At 44.6% G+C, this 22,293-nt stretch overlaps 1 protein-coding gene across 4 annotated transcripts in view; it reads right to left on the reverse strand.

Moving 5' to 3' along the window:
- Nucleotides 1-1,343: 1,343 nt before the first annotated feature.
- SRC (SRC proto-oncogene, non-receptor tyrosine kinase) overlaps nt 1,344-22,293 on the reverse strand; it is a 122,601-nt gene continuing 101,651 nt past the window's right edge. For all 4 annotated transcript variants that reach the window (XM_029611581.1, XM_029611579.1, XM_029611580.1 and 1 more), the window contains 5 exons: nt 20,194-20,373; nt 19,974-20,050; nt 19,697-19,850; nt 18,519-18,650; nt 1,344-8,655 (listed from right to left, as the gene is read on the reverse strand). In XM_029611581.1, the coding sequence (XP_029467441.1) occupies nt 8,447-8,655; nt 18,519-18,650; nt 19,697-19,850; nt 19,974-20,050; nt 20,194-20,373 (752 nt within the window). In that variant the 3' untranslated portion in view covers nt 1,344-8,446. The remainder of the gene's footprint in view (nt 8,656-18,518; nt 18,651-19,696; nt 19,851-19,973; nt 20,051-20,193; nt 20,374-22,293) is intronic.

A 22,293-nucleotide genomic window follows, 5' to 3' on the forward strand; every position in this document is an offset into this window, starting at 1 on the left:
GAAAGAGTAAATAACCGATTCACATCTACCCGTTCTAGACCTCTCATGATCTTAAAGACCTATATCATATCCCCCCTCAGCCGTCTCTTCTCCAAGCTGAAAAGTCCTAACCTCTTTAGTCTTTCCTCATAGGGGAGCTGTTCCATTCCCCTTTATCATTTTGGTTGCCCTTCTGTACCTTCTCCATCGCAATTATATCTTTTTTTGAGATGCGGCGACCAGAATTGTACACAGTATTCAAGGTGCGGTCTCACCATGGAGCAATACAGTTCAGTTGGTTGTGCACATTTCTATCTATTCTTTATGGTCTCTCTAGTAATAGTGTATTTTTTTTAATAAAATAAAAAATTTTCTAGCTCATGGTGTTTGTATGTTGTGGATATGGTAAAGGTGCCAAAGTGCCTGGCTATAGCTCTGGTGCCAGGATGTGGTATACACTGTCATAGTGCTGACAGTCCCCCCCCCTTTTGGTTTTCTGTTTTTTTCTGTTACTATAGTAAACCTGGCATTTCCTTTATTGCAGGACTGTGGGAGGGTTGTGCAGTTTATTTATAAATCAAAATCATTTAAGGGATGGGGTGCCTGCAGTGCTATCGCACAGGAGAGCCAGGTTTGGTTCTGGGCTGGCTGGAGCATAGCCGTGGTGCAGGCTGCAAGCCCGGGCTGTCATTTGCTAAGCAACCTCTTTCAGAGGAGCGTAGGAAGAAAAGAAAGTCAAAGGCCTAACCCCTCTTTTCTGACAGAACTAGGCAGCAGCTGCATTTGGTAATGATGCTTCTTGGGCCACACACTACCTGTTCCAACCCTTTGCTGTCACATGCGAGCTATCACATAAAAGGATTTATTACAGAGAAACCATCATGGTAATGCTTTTCAGTGATGCAGTGAGGCTTGGTTAAATTATGTTCCTCCTGTTTCAGAATTTTGCAGGACTTGGGTGTTGTGAATGGTTTCTGATTTTATTAGTTAAGGGAGGAGGGAGGTTTGTTAAGAAAATAAAGTAATTATCTGCACAGTCAAGAGGAAACCAGGGTACAAAACAGGATTAAAATAAACATAGTGGATATAATATACTGTGTACGATCACATTGCCAAAGGGTTATCTGAGAGACAGTTGCTTCTTTTTAGTTGGCTTTTGAAATATGACAAGGTAGAAACCTAGCCTACAGTTCTCCCAGGTTACTATGTATTGGGCACCTATGGACCTTGGTGCTTATCGGAGTTCTTTGTACAAATTACAAAAGAGTGGCCGATGCTCACGGCTGGGTTAAGCCAAGCAACAACCGCACAGAAAAGATTTTTCAAAAGCACTGAAAGCCGTATCTTCAAAGAAAGCAACTGAAGATAATTTAATATTTTTTTTTAATTATTGCTACAGCATATGCATTAGTCATACAAAGCAGCGGAACCAGTGTTTCTGTACCATCACTCTACCTGCTTTTAAGAAAACCGTAAGGGATGTATTCAAACCATTATACAGTACTATGTACAGACAGAACTCCCTCTTCCCTAAACATGTTTACATTGCAAGAGAAAGCAGGGCATACTTTTGCTCCAAGTAGTATTTAAAAAAACCGAAAACATATATACACAAACTATGCATGATTTATTGGCAAGTGAGGAGGCAGTGGCCACCCCCATTTCTGTACAGTACAATGGCTTTAGCAGTTTGTAAAAGCCCAGTATGTCCAGGCATTACTGCAGTTGAAGGTATGTGCTGCCTGGGGTAAGTAGAACTGCATGGGAGTGAAACTGAGTAATCGCATCTAGGTACATGAAATGAGGTCAAATGCTCAGCCTCACCACTGAAGGACAAGAAGTCTATGCCAGGAGGGACCGGTGCTTGAAATGGCTTCTTGTACTCTTCTCCATCTGTATTCTAGAAAGTTTGATAGGGCCATCGTGGCACTTGAGCTTAATGTACCTCACTAGAAGAGGAAAGCTTATAATGCAAAAAAAACCCAAAAAACTTCTGGTCAGCTTTCACCTTCTTAATTTTAATCTGATGGCATAAAGTTAATTTGTTTTAATGTCTTCAGTAAATGATAATTTAAGATGACTGCATCAGTCCTTTGGGTAAGGATGCAAGATTTTTAACACACTGATGTGTGAATACTGGGGGCCAGATTTTCAAAGGGTTACGCACGCCGAGCCTATTTTACATAGGCCAGGCGACACGCACAAGCCCCGGGACGCACGTATGTCCCGGGGCTTTGTGAAAGGGGTGGGGGCGGAATCGAGGCCTCTGGCACTTGGTCGGCAGGTGCAACTTATTAAACAAAAGTGAGGGGGGGGTTAGGTAGGGGAAGGTGGGAGGGGTCGCAGAAGGAAAGTTCCCTCCGAGGCCGCTCCGATTTCAGAGCGGCCTCGGTGGGAATGGGGAAAGCCGTCGGGGCTCCCCTAGGGCTCGGCCTGCGCAAGGTGCACGAGTGCGTACCCCCTTGCGCGCATCGACCCTGGATTTTATAACATGCGAGCACATGTTATAAAATCGGGCGTACATTTGTGCGCGCCGGGTTGCAGGCCCAAATGTACGCCCACGCATACCTCTTAAAATCCGGCCCTGGGTGAATTTTCTGGGTTCCATGTGTGGCTCAAATTTAATTTCAGGTTTAAATGGGGTGCATAGTATCGCCAGCATAGCTCTAAATACAGGGCACTACTAGCTGTCGTCAGGTTTTTGGAACAACCTTTTGTAAACATTTTAATGTCTAGTACATAGTTGCAAAGCACTAGTTTAAAAAACTTTCCCTTGTGGGTTAAAAATGGTATTTCACTTTTAATGTTTTGGGTTTTGTTTTTTTTTTTTAGACTTACACTACTATTAGTAGTAAAATTTCTTAGAGCTAGGACAGGAAACTCAGAATTTTCAGCTCCAAAGTTCTTGCTATGCCAAGCACAATAGCTGTAGAAGCAGCAGGCTCAGGGCCCATTTTACATTACTTCTCTAATGAATGAGCCTTTTGTTTGCTTTTCTTCAAAATCAAAGGGCAGAACTAGTGGCATTGTACCTCAACCACATCCCCAAAATTTGAGTCTACTGCTGACATATTCCTGCCTCATTCAGGAACACCCTTTTGCCCAATGTCCCTTGTTTTAGTATCGGAAGCAAGGATCGATTCTTGAGGACTTTCCACTAAATCGTATAGGAAACAAGAAGGCATTGTGCTGGAAATCAGAGAGAAACCCCGTGGAAGGTATTTTAATAAAGCAACCATGCAGCAGCCTCTAGCTATGGCTAAAACAAATTCTCTGCACAAAAAACAGACAATTTGGTCTGCATACTATTGGCTGATCTAAGATCGATAGGTTATCTGTGCTTCCTGTACTGCTGTAGTCAAAGCCAAAACAGCAATAGAGAATGCTGCAGCTACGCAAGGAAAAACTGAAGTGAGAACATTTGCCAATAAAAACATAAGTGGGTGCCCTGGAAGGGAGAAAAAGGAGTCAGACAGCTTAACGGTTCCAGAAATAGCCACCCCTTTGTTCTGGTGGCACTCAGTGTTGAATTACTCGTGAAGGCTGCTTTATATATTCATATTTAGTGTTTCAGGCCACTGGTTCTACAGCTAGAGCTGCCCTATCTTTGCATCTGACAGCAGAAGACAGTGGAGCAATGTTTAGATGGAAGCACATGGAATAAGTTACAAGAACCATTTATGCACACAAATACCAAGGGCAACGTGCAATAGGATGCTGGTGGCTAAAAAGAAGTTATTAACTTTCAGAAACAGCTCTTGTGAAAATTACCCAGCCAATCAGACTGATACTGTAAAGTCTGGAGGAAAACGGGCACGTGATCCTTTATGTAAATGAGGGGTTGCACTAAAAAGGAGGGGGCCGGGGCAATAGCGTGCCCCTAGCGCCTCCTTAGCAATGGATGCCCAGGAGAGGCTGCCTGTCGGACAGCGGAAGCTCAATTTTACGAGGATCTGTTTTCCTTACCAGTACACAGCCACAGGTTAGGAAAATGGACTATTCATAAAACTGAGTGTCCGTTTTCCTGATTGACCTACCGCCACTTTTTTTTTTTCTTTTAATTTAAAAAAATTTTTTTTTGGTTCCTCCAACTTAATATGGCTACGATATTAAGTCTGGGGGTGTACAGAAAAGCAGCATTTTTTCTGCTTTTCTGTACACTTTTTTGGGCTGTTCAAATTAGCGCCTGACCTTGCATGTGATAAGCATTATTAATTAGTTTGGAGGGTGGGGGGAGGGTTGGACATGTTTTGGACGTGCTAAACCCCTTACTGTATAAGGGGGAATAAATGCGCGACCAGTTGCGGGTAAACCAGTGCACCCAGCTGAGCACCCTTTACAGTATTGGCCTGTATGTGTGTGTGTGTGTAAAATTATATGCATACATGCTCAGCGCCTCAGGGAATGGAGTCTACATCTACATGCACACTTTTCAAAATTTCCCCCGAACACTTTCCCTGCCCAAAAGTAACTGGTGGATAGTTTTCTTGGGATAATTCTTAAAACGAACTTGCCCATGCAAGGGCATCTTGAATGTACAACAGCCTGCAACTTTATGGGCAGTGTTATAAAAGGCCCCCCGCCCCCCCATCATAGGTAAAGTACTTTGAACTATTTTAGTTTGCCCATTGCACCAATGCTGAAAGGGAAAGAGCCACTACATGTCCTTTATAGCTGCTGCCTGAGCTGTGGATGGCCCAGTGGAAGCAAGACAGCGTGTGGATTTTTGGAAGTCACATGTACCTGTACCGTTTTCCTCCCCCCCATCCTAAACCCACCTTTTAATGTACCTCAGAGTCCATCTGCTATGGAAGCCAAATGTATTTTTAACCACATTTGACAAGCATAAATCTTCAATTTGCTGTTTTACCCAGGTCCATACCTTTGAAAATTGCCCTTTCCCATCTGTACACTTGGCATAAATACCTTTTGATTTCAAAGAGATTTCTACAAATCGCAAAGTCACATTTTTAAGAAGACATTATTACCAGAATTTGTACCAGCCAGGCCCAGTCCATGGCACGCATGCACGATGAAAAATATTTTTACAGTACATACATATAAAAGTGACTACAGTAACAAAACTCATTGCAGATGGATGGCAAACAAATTCCAGTTTGATAGTATGCCACTGCCACACACCGGTGAAGAAAATACGTATTAGTCTGGCCAGCTCACCGAGGCACTGAAAATAGTTCTGCAATGCAGCATATGTACAAAGTTTGAAATGGGACCACTTCTATTTTATCAGTCTGGAAAAAGAATTTTGTAAGCAAGGGTAGGAGGGGCATAAATGAACTAGAATGATTTTAGCCTGGAGCAACTTCATGTACCTGATTTTCAGGTGATGCACCCAACTAAAGATACTTGTGCCTCTGAACCTACACTAATCTTAGTCCTCAGAGTCCACCTACTACAGAACCTATCTGAAAAATGATGATCGCTCTGCCAGAACTGAAGATGGGATTTCCCAGTACCGCCTGTGTCCAAGAATACTTTTTATCCATACCTCCAGCAAAGGACAGCAAGACTTCTGTTTGCGAAAATGACACCCACTTCTATAAACTGTGTTACAAATAACTGTAATAATAGTGGGCAGAGTTTATTAAGATTACTATCTTTGCACTTGTTAATACGTTTCTATTCTCATGACATCAAGCAGTTACTAAGAGCCTGATGCTATGAAAAGAGAGCATGGTTTCAGTAAGCCTTTTCTTTACAGTAACCATGGACATTAAAAAAAAGTTATTTCCATTGCCACCCTGAGAGCAAACACCCACACGAAAATCCAAATGACTCATTTTATAGATTGCTGATCTGCTGTAAGAGACTGAAGGTGACTCGTGAACATTCTTTGAATGTAAAAACTTTAGTTCTGATCACATAACTAGGTAGGTAGGGAGTGAGCCATTTTTTTCCCATTCATCCTAGCTGCAGCTTTTTCTGAAGTCCATAAAACCTCATAAAACTTAGCCCAGTGAGGAATAAAAACAGCCTGAAGACACAATAGAAGAAGACACAAGGTATGGAGGTCTTGGTTTGCTTGGCGAAAAGGGGATGGGTTGATGTGGTTTATTTTTTTTGTTATGTAGCAGAACGTTACCAAATATTTTAATAGTTAAAAAAAATATTTACTGTACCTTGATTAGCAGTTGCTAAAGGAATCACCACTGTCAGTTTTTACTAATTTTCCCTACAATTAGCCTCTACCAAAAAAAAAAAAAAATCTGAAATTGCATTATTCCATTGCTGTGTGGCATGCCAAGTCTTTTTTTTTCCCAAACTTGAAACCTCCTCTAGTATAAGTTAGCTGTATATACATATTAACATTAAAAAAAGAATTAACGTAACATCCCATGATGTTGCAACAAGGACAGAAGTACTGCAATTGTAAAAAACTTGTCTTCTTTTTGCTGGGAAAGGACGCAGGGGAAAGTGGTTAGAACTTGCATGATGGCTGCAAACTTATTGTTCATTTTTTTGCTATAGAAATACTTGCACCTTTATTTATTACATTCTCAAAAAGTAGTAAGCCATCTCATTACCAGGAGAGAAGAGCTGTCTGCTGCACTTAAAAGATCGTCCATCTGACCAAAGATTTTGTTAAGGAATTCACTATATATTTGTGATAACATTCTAATACTAATAAAGTGCACAAAGGTGCTGGGGTGTTAAATAAACAGCAGGGTCATCCAAAACGATAGGGAAAATGAGTGTTCTCCCTCCCCCTCCCCCTATGTTACTGAGGAACGAGACTCCGAGAACGGAGGAGTTCTTGCAAGAAGCAAAGCATTTGGCTTGCGTCAAGCATTCTTCTCAATCTGTTATTTCCATAGTGACTCTGACGGAGCAGGACATTGTGTTTTCCTCACCAGTCTAAAGCAGAATCAGAGGATGACTGATGGCAGCAAGACTTGCTTTACCCAACATTTTGCTCACTTTTATTACAAGGAGATGGGCATGGCAAAGGAGCAACGTCAAGAGACAAATACTTAAAAGAATAAAAAGCCTTCTACTGAGAATGCTACATCAAACCCATGATCCCACACCACAGTTCATTTCCCTGATCAAGGCATTTTTTTTTTGTTTTTACACATACAGTACTTTTATATTCTTAGACAAACCGCTTTGGAAAGGGAACCTGCAAATAGGCATCACCCTGTATGCTAAGGATGTTCATTTTGGGCATACTGGCTGAGAAAATGGTTAGTGAACCATAACAAGGTTTTGGCATTTAGAAAGTCTGCTGAAACATGCTCCTGGCTTAGTCTTAACAAACAGCTGCAACGACTACTGATCCTCCATCGTAGAAGGCAGTTCTTGCTTGCCCAACCCCAAACTCCTGGAATGCTGCTGGAAGACGGGGGGCCTTTGGTACTGAATGCCGGCTGAAACCAGCACAAGGCTGGTAGCAGGATCTCCCATGGAAATGAGTAGTCACTTATTTTTACATGACTTGGTTCCCCAACACACCTTTCAAAATAAAATAAATGATGAAAAGTTATCCAATGTAGAAGACTCGCTGCGAAGAAATCAAGGCGGAAGACTGGAATTCAGTTTACATCTCCTGAACCGGAATGGTAATCCATTTAGGATGAAAACATGGGCTTGGCAAGAAAACCTTTCAGACTGATTCTTGGCCAGGTCAGCCCCTTTCACAAGGCTGCTGCATGCCTAAGGCCTGTACCTCAATGAAGGGTGCTTGCCAAACAGACAGCATTTGGCACAGAGGCACCATTACAGAGATCTCTGCTTGAAATGAAGGACTGCAGAATGGAATCCTATAGCATTTGAAACATGACATCCCACTGCCGGTCGACATACATAAGGGCAGGCAGCACACCAATAAGGGAAGTAACGTCTATTGAATATGGGCCTTGGTCATGAAGGCAACAGTCGGTGTGGACAGGTGGAGCCTCATATGGTTATAAGATCAAAAGATGATCCCCCTCGGATGAACGAACAACGGGTAGGCAATTTGGATCAAGCTGTAAAGAAACCCATTTGCAATGTTTCTGGATCTTTGCTTTGCAGTCAATGAATATTTCTAAGCAAACTATGTATGCAGCAGCATCTTCCACTCAGAAGATCACCAGTTTGAGGATCAAGATAGCCTCCAAAAAGGAAAGAAAGAAATCAGTCCCCACTTTGACTGCTACTGATGGGGAATTTGCCCCTCTGATGGAGACAGAGCTACAAAAAAACTCTTCAAATAAAAGGAAAAACTTTGCTTTATAAATCAAAAAAGTATTAATAAATTGTAAATAGAGTGACAAAACACTTCAGCCATTCCACAGAGGCGCAGTGCTGCAGTTCATGAAATGGCACAATCAATTCTCTCCCCCCCCCCCCAAACTGAAAAAACTTTGCCTCCGCGAGGAACTCCTTCCACATGCCTGACGACACACTCGGGGGGGAGGGAAAAAAAAAAAAAAGAGTCTTTGGCACCAGAACCCACCCTTATGGTCTATAAGTTCTCCCCAGGTTGGTATTGAGGTTCTGTAGCAGTGAAATAGTCTTCCAAGAAGGCCTGCAGGTATTCAAATGTGGGGCGCTCCTCGGGGTCCTTTCTCCAGCACTGACACATGAGGTCGTGCAAGGATTCTGGGCATTCTGGAGGACAAGGCATCCTGTAGCCACGCTCCACCTGGTCCAGCACTTCTCGGTTTACCATTCCTGCGAACCAATCAAGAGAAACAGTGAATCAATTAGAAAAACAGGGGGGAACGTGGAGCTGCGCCAATAAAGTAAGACTTGTCACCAAGATGAGTAGAAAATAGAAGTTGGAATATTACACTTGGGGACTTTATGAAACCAAAGATACAGGACATTTTAGAGGGAGTTCAGGCCTCTTTAAAGTACTCTGGAGCAAAGAAAATACTTTGGGGAAGAGAGTGGCCCAAACTTTATTTTAATCCAAAGTGAGATGCAGATTTCACTCATTGGTGGTGACTGTAAGTAATTTTGTTGCATTTTCACTCACCACCAAAACCTATTTATATCCAATGTAACCAGAAGTAAAAAAAATGGAGAAATTACTTACCTGATAATTTCGTTTTCCTTAGTGTAGACAGATGGACTCAGGACCAATGGGTATAGTGTACTCCTGATAGCAGTTGGAAACTGAGTCAGATTTCAATATGACATCAGCCTACATATACCTGTGCAGGAAGCACTGCTCTTCAGTATTCTCCTCGAAAAGCAATTGTGGATATATACGTGTGTTTGAATAACTTGATTAACTTGGACTGGTTGAACTGATTTCCAACTGAAGACCGCCAGTGCACTCAACCGAGAAACGCTGACACCCGGCAACTATGGGTGTCTTAGCTAGGGGTAAAGTCTGGCTTACCAGTGCTTGTCTTGCTCTCGGGGATTGTCACCCGAGGTTTCCGGATTTTGGGGCATCTGTGGGCGGGATGCTGAGTCCATCTGTCTACACTAAGGAAAACGAAATTATCAGGTAAGTAATTTCTCCATTTCCTAGCGTGTGGCAGATGGACTCAGGACCAATGGGATGTACAAAAGCTACTCCCGAACCGGGTGGGAGGCTGCCCGTGGCCCACTTAGTACTGCCCTTGTGAATGCTGTGTCATCCCTGGCCTGAATATCTAGGCGGTAGAACCTCGAAAAGGTATGGATGGAGGACCATGTCGTTGCACGACAGATCTCGGCGGGTGACAGCATCTTGGTTTCTGCCCAAGACACTGCCCTTGTGGAATGGACCTTGACTTGTAGAGGTGGAGGCTTGCCTGCCTCTACATAGGCCGTCTTGATTACTTCTTTGATCCAGCGGACTATGGTTGCCCCCGAGGCCGCTTCCCCTTGTTTATTCCCGCTGTGAAGGACGAATAGATGGTCCGTCTTTCGTACAGATTTTGATCTTTCCAGGTATCGGACTAGGAGTCTGCCGTCGTTAAGATGGCATAGAAGGCGTGAGTCTTCCAAGTCCTTATGGTTGACTGGCGATAGCAGTTCGATAGTTTGGTTTAGATGGAAATGAGAAACCACCTTTGGAAGGAAGGAGGGGACAGTGCAGAGCTCTATGGATCCCGGTGTGAATCTAAGGAAGGGTTCCCGACAGGATAGTACTTGAAGTTCGGAGATGCGACGGGCTGAACATATTGCCACCAGGAATGCAGTCTTCAAGGTCAGGAGCTGTAGTGACAGACCGCGTGTAGGTCTGAAGGAAGCTCCCGCCAGGAAGTCTAGTACTAGATTGAGATTCCATAGGGGCACCGGCCACTTTATTGGTGGTCGGATTTGCTTGACCCCTCTCAGGAAACGGGAAATGTCTGGATGGGATGATAGATTGATGCCATCCACTTTGGCTCTGAAGCAAGCCAGCGCGGCCACCTGAACCTTGATGGAGTTGAGTGACAACCCCCTTCTTCAAGCCGTCCTGCAGAAATTCCAGGATCATGGGAATTTTGACTGCCCGCGGAAGGATGTTGCGGTCCTCACACCAGGCTTCAAATATTCTCCATATTCGTATGTAAGTAAGAGACGTGGAAAACTTGCATGCTCGGAGCAAGATGTCCATCACTGCCCCCGGGTAGCCGCTCTTCTTCAGGCGAGTGCTCTCAATGGCCAGACCGTAAGAGAATCCAGTTGGGTCTTCTTGGAGGATCGATCCTTGCTGGAGTAGGTCCTTGTGTGGGGGTAGACACAGAGGGTTCCCCGCCAGAAGTCTTCGCATATCTGCGTATCATAGCCTTCTTGGCCAGTCCGAGGCCACTAGAAGTACTAGCTCCCTGTGGTGTTCTATCTTGCGCATGATCCCTCCCAGTAGTGGCCATGGGGGAAAAGCATACAACAGGTCTTCCTGTGGCCAGGTCTGGATGAGGGCATAGATTCCCTGGGATTGCGGTTCTCGTCTGCGGCTGAAGAACTTGGGAACTTGGGTGTTGGATCGGGTTGCTAGAAGGTCCATGGCTGGTGTTCCCCAGCGGTTTACTATCAACTGGAAGGCTGTGGTCGACAGCATCCATTCCCATGGGTCCTCTCTCTCTGCTGAGGTAATCCGCAGTGACGTTGTCTTTTCCTGCTATATGGGCGGCTGAGATCCCTTGTAGGTTTGCTTCCGCCCACGCCATTAGGGGGTCTATTTTCAGGGACACCTATTGGCTTTTGGTTTCTCCCTGGCAGTTGATGTAGGCAACTGTTCTGGCGTTGTCTGTCATGACTCTGATTCGCCCTGGAGTCTGACTGAATCGAAGGCAGGCTAGTCTGACTGCCCGGGCTTCCAGTCGGTTGATGTTCCATCCTGACTCATCAGTTCCTGGCAGTGGGCTCCCCACCCTCGTAGGCTCGCATCCTTGGTGATCAAGACCCAGGTCAGTGGGGATAGCCTTACTCCCTTGCTCAGATGGTCCATTGGAGCTGGGTCCGCACCTCTGCCGGTAGCTGGAGGCAGACAGAGTAGTTCTGGGACATCAGGTTCCATCGCGACAGTAGGGACGTTGTAGTGGTCGCATGTGGACCCTTGCCCATGGGACGACGTCTAGTGTTGATGTCATGAGGTCAAGGACTCGGAGGTAGTCCCATACCTTGGGGCGAAAACAGGTCAACCGGTTTCGCAACTGGTCCATCAGTTTCCTTGTCCTAGTAAGGGGGAAGAATGACCTTGTCTTGTTTGGTATCGAACCGGACTCCCAGGTATTCTAGGGATTGGGAGGACTGCAGGCAGCTCTTGGTTATGTTGACGACCCACCCGAGATTCTGCAGTAGATTCTTGACTCTGGTAGTCGCCTGGTGACTTTCCTCTGGAGATTTTGCCCTGATCAGCCAATCGTCCAGATATGGATGTACGAGGATTCCTTCTTTCCTCAGTATCGCCGCCACTACAACCATGATCTTGGGGAATGTCTGAGGGGCAGTAGCTAGTCTGAAGGGTAGTGCCCGGAACTGGTAGTGGTAGTCCAGTATCGCGAAGCGAAGAAAGCGCTGATGTTAGTGATGGACCGGGATGTGGAGATAGGCTTCTGACAGATACAGAGAGCTTAGAAATTATCCCGGCTGAACTGCCCTTATGACTGAGCATAGGGTTTCCATGTGGAAGTGTGGTACCCTCAGGTAGTGATTGACGGACTTGAGGTCCAGGATGGACCGGAACATTCCCTCTTTCTTGGGGACGATAAAATAGATGGAATAGTGCCCAGTATTTTGTTGGTGCGTGGGCACTGGTGCTATCGCCCTTAGGGCGAGTAGTTTTGTCGGTGTGGTTTCCACAACTGTCCTCTTGGAGGAGGCATGGCACAGTGATTTCACAAATTTGTGTGGAGGGATACTGTGGAAGTCCAGGTAGTATCCCTCTCGAATGATGGTTAGGACCCACTTGTCCGACGTAATCTTGACCCATCTTTGGTAGAATAGGGCAAGCCTGCCCCCTATGGCTTCTTCCTGTGGATGGGTCTGTTGATTCTCATTGTGGGGTGCGGCTGGGGCCTGTACCTGAACCGGCTCCCCTCTTGTTGTGTCTTTTCCGAAAGGACTGGCCCCTGCCTGCGGGGCGAGGTGCTTGGTATGTGTTTTTGTACGGTCTGAAACGCTGGGATCCTCTGCCCTTGGATCTTCGGGGAGAGGGACGTTGGTTTCTTTTGTTCTTGTCCTCCGGTAACCGAGGTACTGGGGATTCGCCCCATTTGTCAGCTAACTCCTCCAGTTCGCTTCCGAACAGGAGGGCTCCTTTAAAAGGCATTCTCGTGAGTTTCGTTTTGGAAGTTGCATCGGCTGACCAACTTCGGAGCCAGAGTTGCCTTCTGGCTGCCACGATGGATGAGACCCCCCTGGCTGAGGAGCACACCAGGTCAGAGGTCGCATCCGTGAGGAAAGATAATCGCCGGTTCTAATTTTCGACAGACGTGGTTGCGTCCCTGGACAGAGACAAGCAGACACGTGTCACCACGGCGCAGCAGGCAGTGATCTGCAGGGACATAGCTGCGACATCAAATGACTGTTTAAGGATGGATTCCTGATGACTGTGCTGGGCATCCTTGAGTGCAGCTCCTCCTTCGACTGGAATGGTTGTGTGCTTTGAGACCGCGCAGACCATGGCATCCACTTTGGGGAACCCCAGGAGTTCTTTGGCTGAGGGTTCCAGGGGATATAGGGCTTCTAGGGCCCGTCCTCCTTTGAAGCTGGCCTCCGGGGCATTCCATTCCAGGTCAATCAGTAGTTGTACGGCCTGCAGCATTGGGAAATGGCATGAGGCCTGACGGAGCCCGCTGCGGAGCTTGTGCCTGGGATGGCCAGCGTCTTCAGGCTCAGAGACACGAGATCTGATAGCTCGTCTTTGAAGAAGAAACGCATCATGGTTTGGTATGGTTCCATCCCTGGAGGGATTTCCCCTTCCTCAGGGAGTCTGGCTCTTCCTCAGAGGTGTCTATGTCCCCAAAGGGGAGGATTTTGTCCGGAGGAGGCACGTCTCGAGGAAGTCGAGAGAGGCCTGGAAGGTTCTGCTCTTCTGGCGGAGACTGTGGCTATGTCACAGGTGGCACCGATTGCTCCTGGACAAAGGTTTGCAGCCCTTTGAAGAGTTCCACCCAGGAAAAAGTCCCTGGGTCCATATTGAATCCAGCGGTGTTCTCTGAGGAGTCCATCTGAGGAGGGCCCGAGCCGGGGATAGAGAGGTCCGGTGTACTGTCATTGGTGGAGCCGGATTCCTCTATTGGTTGAGGGGGGCCTTGCCTCAGTTCCCCCAGAACCTCTTCGCACTGTAGGCACAGGGCAGAAGCCACTTTGTGTTGTGCAGCTCTCAGGTGGCAAGCTGGGCAGAGGGCTTGTCCCTTGGCTTTCTTGGCTGGCGGTGCCATGATTTGTGTGCGTATGTGCGCGCGCCGGGAGGCTTATTTATGTGTTCCGGGTGCGCAGACGCTGTGCATGCAAGATGCTGAAGATGTCCGTGCAGGCCTTAGGGAGATGCGCGTGCCGCTGTGTGCACAGGTTTATTTGTGCGCCCGTAACAGATGCGAGTGCCGCTGTGCGCACAAGTAGTTTGTGCGCCTGGCTCGCTGCTGTGCGCACTGCTCAGGTATGCGGACATTACGGCGACCAAGTGGGGGGGGGGGGAAATGGCGCAGACGACCACGCGAGCAAAATGGTGACCCCCCCCCCAAGAGGGTCTCCACGTGGAAGGACCCTCGCACCGGATCGGGGCCTAGCCTGGACGGGGCTGCTCAACACGATGGAACAGACGCCAAGTAGCGATCTGTGCGGCTCACCGAGCCCCGGAGATCGGAGACTTAAAGTTTTCTACCTTATCTTGTCTCGGCGCTTCCCGGTCTCGTGCCGGGCGGTCTACGGCTGCGGGGGGGGGGAAGGAGAATACCTTCACCACCGCGCTCGGTATTGCACCCGTTGCCTCTCAGCAACTCCCGTTCCCAAGGGCTAAGTCTACGCCGGGAACCGGCGTAGACTTAGCTTACCTCTGACGGATCTCGGAAATCACCTCAGGAATTCTCGACTGGGGGAGGGACCCTTAGGTATCACCGCAGGAGAGCGGGACTCGTCTTGTAGAGGTAAGATTTTTTTCTTTCTTTGATTTGGATTTTCTAACGCTGTGCAAGTGTGTGTAGAGTCCCAAACCGTTAAGGAGACGGAGAAATACTGGGGAGCAGTGCTTCCTGCACAAGTATATGTAGGCTGACAGCATTTGGAGACAGAGTCAGATTTCAATCTGACATCAGGAGTACACTATACCCATTGGTCCTGAGTCTATCTACTACACGCTAGGAATTAATAATTACAATGACCAATGTTCTATCATAGAACTGAAAGCAGCCATCACTGAAAGCCAATCCCCATGAAGGAAAAATATATCGACTCCCTTTTTTTATTTTTTCCTTATGTACTTTACATATTTTCCCTGCCCTTAAATTTCTGGATCCTCTCAGATTTAAACTTTTCATTGTGGCTATTTATCCTGCACCAAGTTGTGCTGACTTTACTGTATCACTGGAATCTACTTGTCACACATACAGTATTTACCATTAGAAAGCAACTGAGAATCATGGTTTTTAATGATATAGATGTGTGGGTGACAGACAGGCCCAGGAAAATCATGTGACAGGATCAGAAACTGGAGGCACTGGAGCAGCAAAGGTCAGGCCAGCTTGCTGGTATTTTTTTATTCTGTAACGCTGCAGTTTCCAGAAATACTGAACAGTAGCTACTTCGCTATGACGGACGCTTCCTAAACCTTCAGGTTAGCAGTAGTTTTATCAATGCATTGGATGCAGCAGGTTATCAATGTTGTAGATAAATAAAGTATTGAATTATTTCAATGTACTGTTGGCAGCAATTTCTTCAGACTCTAGGATCTTTTGCCTGTTTCCTGTTCATGCTTTCCATGAGTTATTCAAATTTTATAAATAAAATAAAATTTACAGAAATTTTATTTATTTATATACAGAAATGTTTAACGCGCCCAATTACCAGACATCTCTTCTGGGTGGCTTACAAGTTTACATAACATTAAAAGACAAACAGAAAATTAAACCACAGCAAGCCTTCATTTGATTTCGAAAAATCTTATAGTCCTGTAAATGTCGGATGTCCACTGGGAATCCGTTGGAGCCACACAAGAAAATGCCCTATTCCTAGTTTCCAGTAATCTAACTTTGGTAACTCCCAAAATAGATAAAATGAGCCCCCTCAGAACGCAATAACTGGGGTGGAAGACACTAGGCCACTTCTGCCTTCAAGTACTCTTGTCCTTCCCCATAGATCGCATGATGAGCCAAAGATAGATCTTTAAATTGAATTCAGATACAGAAATAAAATGTTTAGTACAACTTTAAGCATTTTTAAATTGATTTTACCACTAGACTAATACTAAAGTGTGTAATCTTTAACAATCTATGCTTTTCTTTGTGCTGAAGGCACACTGCCACCAGTCTTCTAAAGCATGTATGTATGTACATAGGCAGGATAGGAACATCCTAGATGCCAGGTCACCTACACATTTGTATCTGGTACCTGCAGACCAGGTTAATTCCTGCCTACCTAGACGTTAAGCTATAGAGCAGTGGTGGCCCAACTGTGATTCTCAAGAGCCACGAACAGGCTTGGTTTTCAGGATATCCACAATGAATATGCAGGAGATAGATTTGCATACAATGGAAGTAGTACATTGTAGTACTAGTAGTAGGAGTCTATAATCGCCTGCATATTCACTGGGGACATCCTGAAACCCAGGCCCATTCATAGCTCCTAAGGACCAGAATTTGCCACCTCCACTGTAGAGGGAAAAAAAGAGGTTAAACAGGAGGGGAAAGAAAAATGACTACTGAAAAATAGAAGTTTTTAGAAAAGGCAAAACAAAGGTTTCAAGGGAAAAAATAAAGGGGATGGTGCTGCAATCAGGGAATTTATTTAGGGATATTAAAGAATTTGAGTAAAAAAATAATTGGTATGGTGGATAAAAGAGTGGGGTTAATTTATTTGTTTTTGTATATATTGCTATTTGTATGGCTCTGCTTATATTGAGTTTTAATTAATGCCTTTGTGTTATATACTATATATATATATATATATATATATGAAATTCTAACTTTTATTTTTATTTGACATGAGTGGAAAATAAAACAAACATACATATAACTGACAAAACTGGCATGTCTTGGTTACCTACATATTTTGGAAAACATTTCCATGCATAAAATGCAGTTTTATTTGTGTAAATGGGCTTTTGAAAATTGCCCAGGGGGATTGTGCATATAAAAGTACATGCAGAAGTGAATCCGCATGTATTGTTAGGTGCACTAGAAAGAGGTATTTCGAGAAAGGTGGGGAATCCATTTATTTACATGCATACTTGCAGGTAAATATACACCTGCTAACACTGTGTAAGTGAGTGCACATGCATTGTGCTGCATTTTGTACACACCTGCTAATTTTGTACTTTGAGCCACAAACCTTAGCTTTAGAGGGGCCGCTGAAAATTACCCTTAATGAGCATATGTATTAAATGATAGATGAACAGGAAGGCGCTCTTAAGCAAGATGGCTACCTAATCCAACTGCTCTGCGAGATCCTATCTATTTTGGGCTCTCCCACCTTGAATTTTAGAGTGCACCTCTGCTTTTGCTATATAATTTCCTCTGATTATGTCGGTGGCTAAGTCCAGGAAAATCAAAGCTGCCTTTGCAGCCAGCACTGGTATGAAATGGCCTAAACCGGACCCACCATCCCCAGATAAGTCGGCCTCTATGAAAAATATGGCATCGGCTGATTTAATTTTGGCTGAACTCCGGCTTCTGAAAGACATGCTTCAGAATAATATCAACTCGACTGCTGCCACAAGATTGGACATCTCCGAGATGTCCCAGCGATTCGTCTTTTTTGCTGCGTGGATGGAGGGTGTCGAAGCAGAAATGGAGTCTCTTCTGCTAGCAACAGTTTGCTCCCACAACTTACCTCGAAAGTGGAGTGCCTGCAGAGGGACCTGGCTAATTGTGATCGTCGTAGTAACATGCGGCTACTGGGAGTCCCTGAAGGATTAGATATTCAAAAGATTCTTACCACTTTGATTCCCTCCTGCCTGCACCTGCAATTCGACTTGCCCTTTGAGATAGAGAGGCACATCAGATTCCTTCTCAGCCTGTCTAGAACTCCAGATACCCGTGGCCTATTATTTTTAAACTCCTTGGGTACCCGCAGGTTCTGGAAGTGTTCACAGCAGCTCAGGTCAAAATCGCCAGTAGTTTTTCCAAGGGCACACACTACTTTTTTGTTCCAGATTTGGCGAAAACTACCACTGCATGATGAAAAGCTTTCTTGGCATTTCGGCCCCATCTCCAAGCGCTGGGTGTTAGATACGGTTTTCTCTACCCCACAAGGATGCGCGTTACTTGCCATAATCAAACAAAAACCTTTGAGGCACCGGACACTCTGGATGCATCTCTCTCATCGTTGGAATCAGCCCAAGAAACGGTGACCTGACTTTCTGGCTGCCTGTGACATAGGCATTGCTATTCGGGTTTTTTTTCCTGCATTGGTAGTCCCGATTCTGGGATTAATTGACCTTCCCAATCTTTGAATTTGTTTTTTCACATAGTCTTTTTTCAGGTTTGCCATTGTTTCTGGCACATTCGCACTGCCTTGGCAATTTCTCTTTTTATAATTTTGTGGGAGATTTTTTTTTATTTTAGTACACCTGGTCCAGTTGGATCTTGATAGCTTTTGGTTCTGCCCCAAGGCTCGTTTTTTGCTCTAGGTTGCCACCTGATAGATGAATAATAACTATTACAGACTGAAATGCTTATCTAGTCCTGTGTGCCATCTGCAAGGTTATAATGTGGGAGACATGAACCCCTATACTCTTGGATCTGTCTCTATTCTCATGTCAGGGATTTAATCTTTATTGTCACATGTGAAGAAGAAAGACCAAGGGAGAAGTCTAAGACTTTCAATATTAAAGACACTAGCAAGAGGACCACCTGAAATTCTGATTAACACCACAAACACAAATCAAATTCAAGTTGTAAATCAATTCAGAAATTTAATGGAGCACCCCCTGAGGGCCAGCTCTATCTTACCTGGGTATGGCACTCTACCCTTTGTGGTTAGCTCAGTCAGCAGTATCCCAAATGACCACACGTCAGATTTAATGGTAAACCTTCCATACAAAGCTGCTTCAGGGGCTGTCCACTTAATAGGAAACTTAGCACCTTTGATAAAAAAAAAAAAAAAAAAAGAACAGAGGTGGTTAAACACTGCCAAAACTCAGTGATGGAAATCAGGTATTCACTGGATACAGCTTTTGGAACCAGAATCTCATGGTCATGCCCAGGGGCACATTTGCACATTTCAGCTCCAATATTAAACTGAAATCCAACTAAATAAAGAACCCCAGTCACAGAAGAGAATTGGTTTTATTTAATAAATCCCATTGCTCCCATGGGAAGAACATTTACGTCCTGTGGTTGCAGGTTTGCACTTTCAGAATACGGAGGCACTGCAGCTTGGGTCTGAAGTGTAAACCGTTTTGACCAACTCTGGTTGTAAAAGCGGTATATAAACAATTTTAAATAAATAAATAAATAGAAATAAAGTAGTGAAAGCAGCGCTATTGTTCTCTAACCAACCTCCTCTCAATTTTACAAGTCTGCGTCTGGGGGAGAAAGTGGGTTGGAGGACATAGCAGGAACTAGATTACGGTAGATGGAAAGAGCAAAAGTTATTTAAAAAAAAAAAAAGTTTCTCTGTAAAAAGTGGATTCAATGTAGACCATGCTTGTTCTGTTTTGTTGAATGCTGTTTTCAGGGAATTGTTTCTTTATAGAAGAAATATGGGTAAACTACACCCAAAATATGATGCTTTCCTTATACAATAACACGAAGGAGGGGTGGTGCAGTGTTTATAGCACGGACAGTCAATGGAGGTCACGGATTCCTAGCTATGCTGTTAACCCATGTGATGAAGAAATGTCTGCAGCTCAACTCGTGTCTTTATTTGCTAATTAAAAAGGTTACTAGCTACAGAATAAAACTCCTAGTACATCTCCATACTAAAGCAACAGAGCACCGATGCTCTGGAATGGAAATGGAGATTTTTAGCCAGAAGTGGTATCTGTGGCTGAACTATGGCCCTAAGCTTAATAGTCACAGAAAATATTGATGTTTATAACTTCCTCCTCCCTTATCTACATTCTCCTCTCCTATTCAAGCAGGAAATTGCTTTAGGAAGTCCATGATTTCCTCATTTCCTCACGCACCTTGCCTAGCAGTATATTCATTGTCCTCTATCAGCCGAGCCAACCCAAAGTCAGCCACTTTGCAAACCAAATTCTCCCCCACAAGGATGTTGGCTGCTCTGAGATCCCGGTGCACATAATTCATCCGTTCCACATACGCCATGCCGGAGGCAATCTGTAACATAAAAATGAGGACATGGCCACTGTTGGAGGCTGCCACAGAATGGAGTGTACAAGGCAGAGGTGTGCCCGGTGAGATGGCTCTCAAAACAAAAAGGCTGCAGTAAACCAGACTTACCTGTGCCGACATGTCTACCAGCTGGGGCAACCGCAGATACTTCCCCATCTCTCCTTTCAGGAAATCCAGCAAGCTGCCTGTAACACAAATAAAACAACCCGAAATGCACTTTGCAAAGAGAGCATCAATTCAAGACAAACCTCTGCTGATGGCAGAAATTCTGCTATTACGGTTTTCATGCGGAACTTTTTTTTTGTACAAATGCTTCTTGTCTGCTCACCTTTACTCATATACTCAGTGACAATGTAGATGGGTTCCTCCGACACCACTGCGTACAGCTGGACCAGCTTCTCATGACGTAGTTTCTTCATGACTTGAGCCTCCTGCAGAAAGGCCTCAGGAGACATGGTCCCAGGCTTCAGGGTCTTAATAGCCACCCTAGTAGTTCCATTCCACGTCCCTGCAGCAGAGAAATAGCCCCATCAGTACTGCTAGCAATCAAATGGAAGAGCCCAGATGTCCCCAGTTTAATTGCAATTAATCTCGTATTTCCGGATCTCCACCAGTACTGAATATCCTTCAGCAAGGTTTAGAACAGCAGTTTCCAACCCAGTGCTTGAGACACACCCAGCTAGTCTGGTTTTCAGGATATCCACAAGGAATATCCAAGAGATAAATCTGCCTATAATGGAGACGATGCAGGCAAATGCCCGGCATATTTATTGTGGATATCCTGAAAATCCAACTGCCCGAGTGTGTTCTAAGGACTGGCTTGAGAAGCACTGGTTTAGAGGGGCTCAGTCAAGGCTGGGCCTCTGATACTGAATCTGCAAAAACCATGAAATCGGGCCTTTTAGAGATGTGGCGTGAAATTTGCCTTAGCATACCACAAGAAATTACATTTAAAAGCATCAGTGCCTCCCCTTTACAAGAAAATTGAAATTTGCTACAGGCAGGCATTCCTTACTTTAATGACATGCAATTATAAAGTAGGATACACTAAAAATGACATTAAAAATAGAATATGAAGCAATAAATGCAATAAAATAAAAAAAAAATCTTGTACATACAACTGCAATACCCATCAAATAAAAATAGGCCCTTTCCAAACACTTCGTATGGTTTGCAAAAAGCAAACTGTTCCTCAGTGGAGTGAATTTTCAAAGGAGTTACCTACATAAAAGTAGCATATATTGTAGCAATTTTCAAAAGCCCACTTATGCATGTAAAATCTTTTGAAAATTACCTCCAAAGTGTCTGTGAATACTTGGCTAAACAGTCACGTTTTAATTAATCTCCTGAAAGAAAAGTAATTGGACTCCAGTTTGGTTTCTAGGAAGAATCCGATTCTATAAGCTGGGTACAAAACCCTAAATATCCTATGCCTGGTGACAGTAAACTTGGCTCCCCGGAGCACATAACAGGGCCTGCTGAGAAGACTTTGAGTCCTGCTTGGCTCATCATGACATAAGTCACTTTCCTTTCAATTGGCAACCAATGCAGCTCCTTCAGAAATCAGGACGATTTGGTTGTAGGACTCCTTCCCAATCAGCAGCCTCGTTATTCCACCTAACAAATTTTAAATCAGCACTTACAGGACATTGGTCTTAAGTCATTTGCAATCACAGCTGAATCAAATTTACAGTCACAGCGGCATTACTCAAAAGTTCAAGGGGAAGAGTCAGATCCAAAAGTAAGCTAAAGACCAACCAGGGACATTTTTTCTAACATAGCCCCTTTTTTTTTAGGGTAGAGGGAGGGAGGGGTAATGATGGTTTCGGTTAACTTTACTAGAAACCAAGATAATGGCTGCAGGTCTCTGGTCTTCCCCTTTTCCTCATGCCCTGCACCAACAATTGAGAGCCGTGAAAAATGCATTTCTGGACTGGTCATCGTTTATTTATACAGTGCTTTTCCAACAAGAGAGCTCAAAGTGCATCATAACAGGTTTGGGTCTGCCATGACGTACAGAAAATAAATCGTGTAAGACAGAAAGGACATGAAAGTTATGGAGGGTCATAAGTCAAGTTACTCAATATCAGCCAAACTTTTCACAAGTACTTCCTGTAAACTTTCAGACAGCTCGCATAGCGGAAAAGACTTTACCAGGCATTATCACACATTAAGTTTGCTTTGAAAATACTTGGGTAATTCGCCGAGTATACACACGCATTAACAAGCACAACCTTATGCCTGCTCCAAGCAAGGTGTAACCTGTGCATGGTAACTCATGCACATACATTTTACAATTAAAAAAATAAATCCCAACTCCTCCCTACTCTGCCTCTCAGAACAGCTCTCCTCAGTACCTGTAAAAGTACGAGCGAAACCAACATACGGAAATACTTTTACATGCACGGGGCGCCAAGTGATTTCCAAA

This window comes from Rhinatrema bivittatum, chromosome 8 (genome assembly GCF_901001135.1).
Source record: "Rhinatrema bivittatum chromosome 8, aRhiBiv1.1, whole genome shotgun sequence".
Taxonomy (NCBI): domain Eukaryota; kingdom Metazoa; phylum Chordata; class Amphibia; order Gymnophiona; family Rhinatrematidae; genus Rhinatrema; species Rhinatrema bivittatum.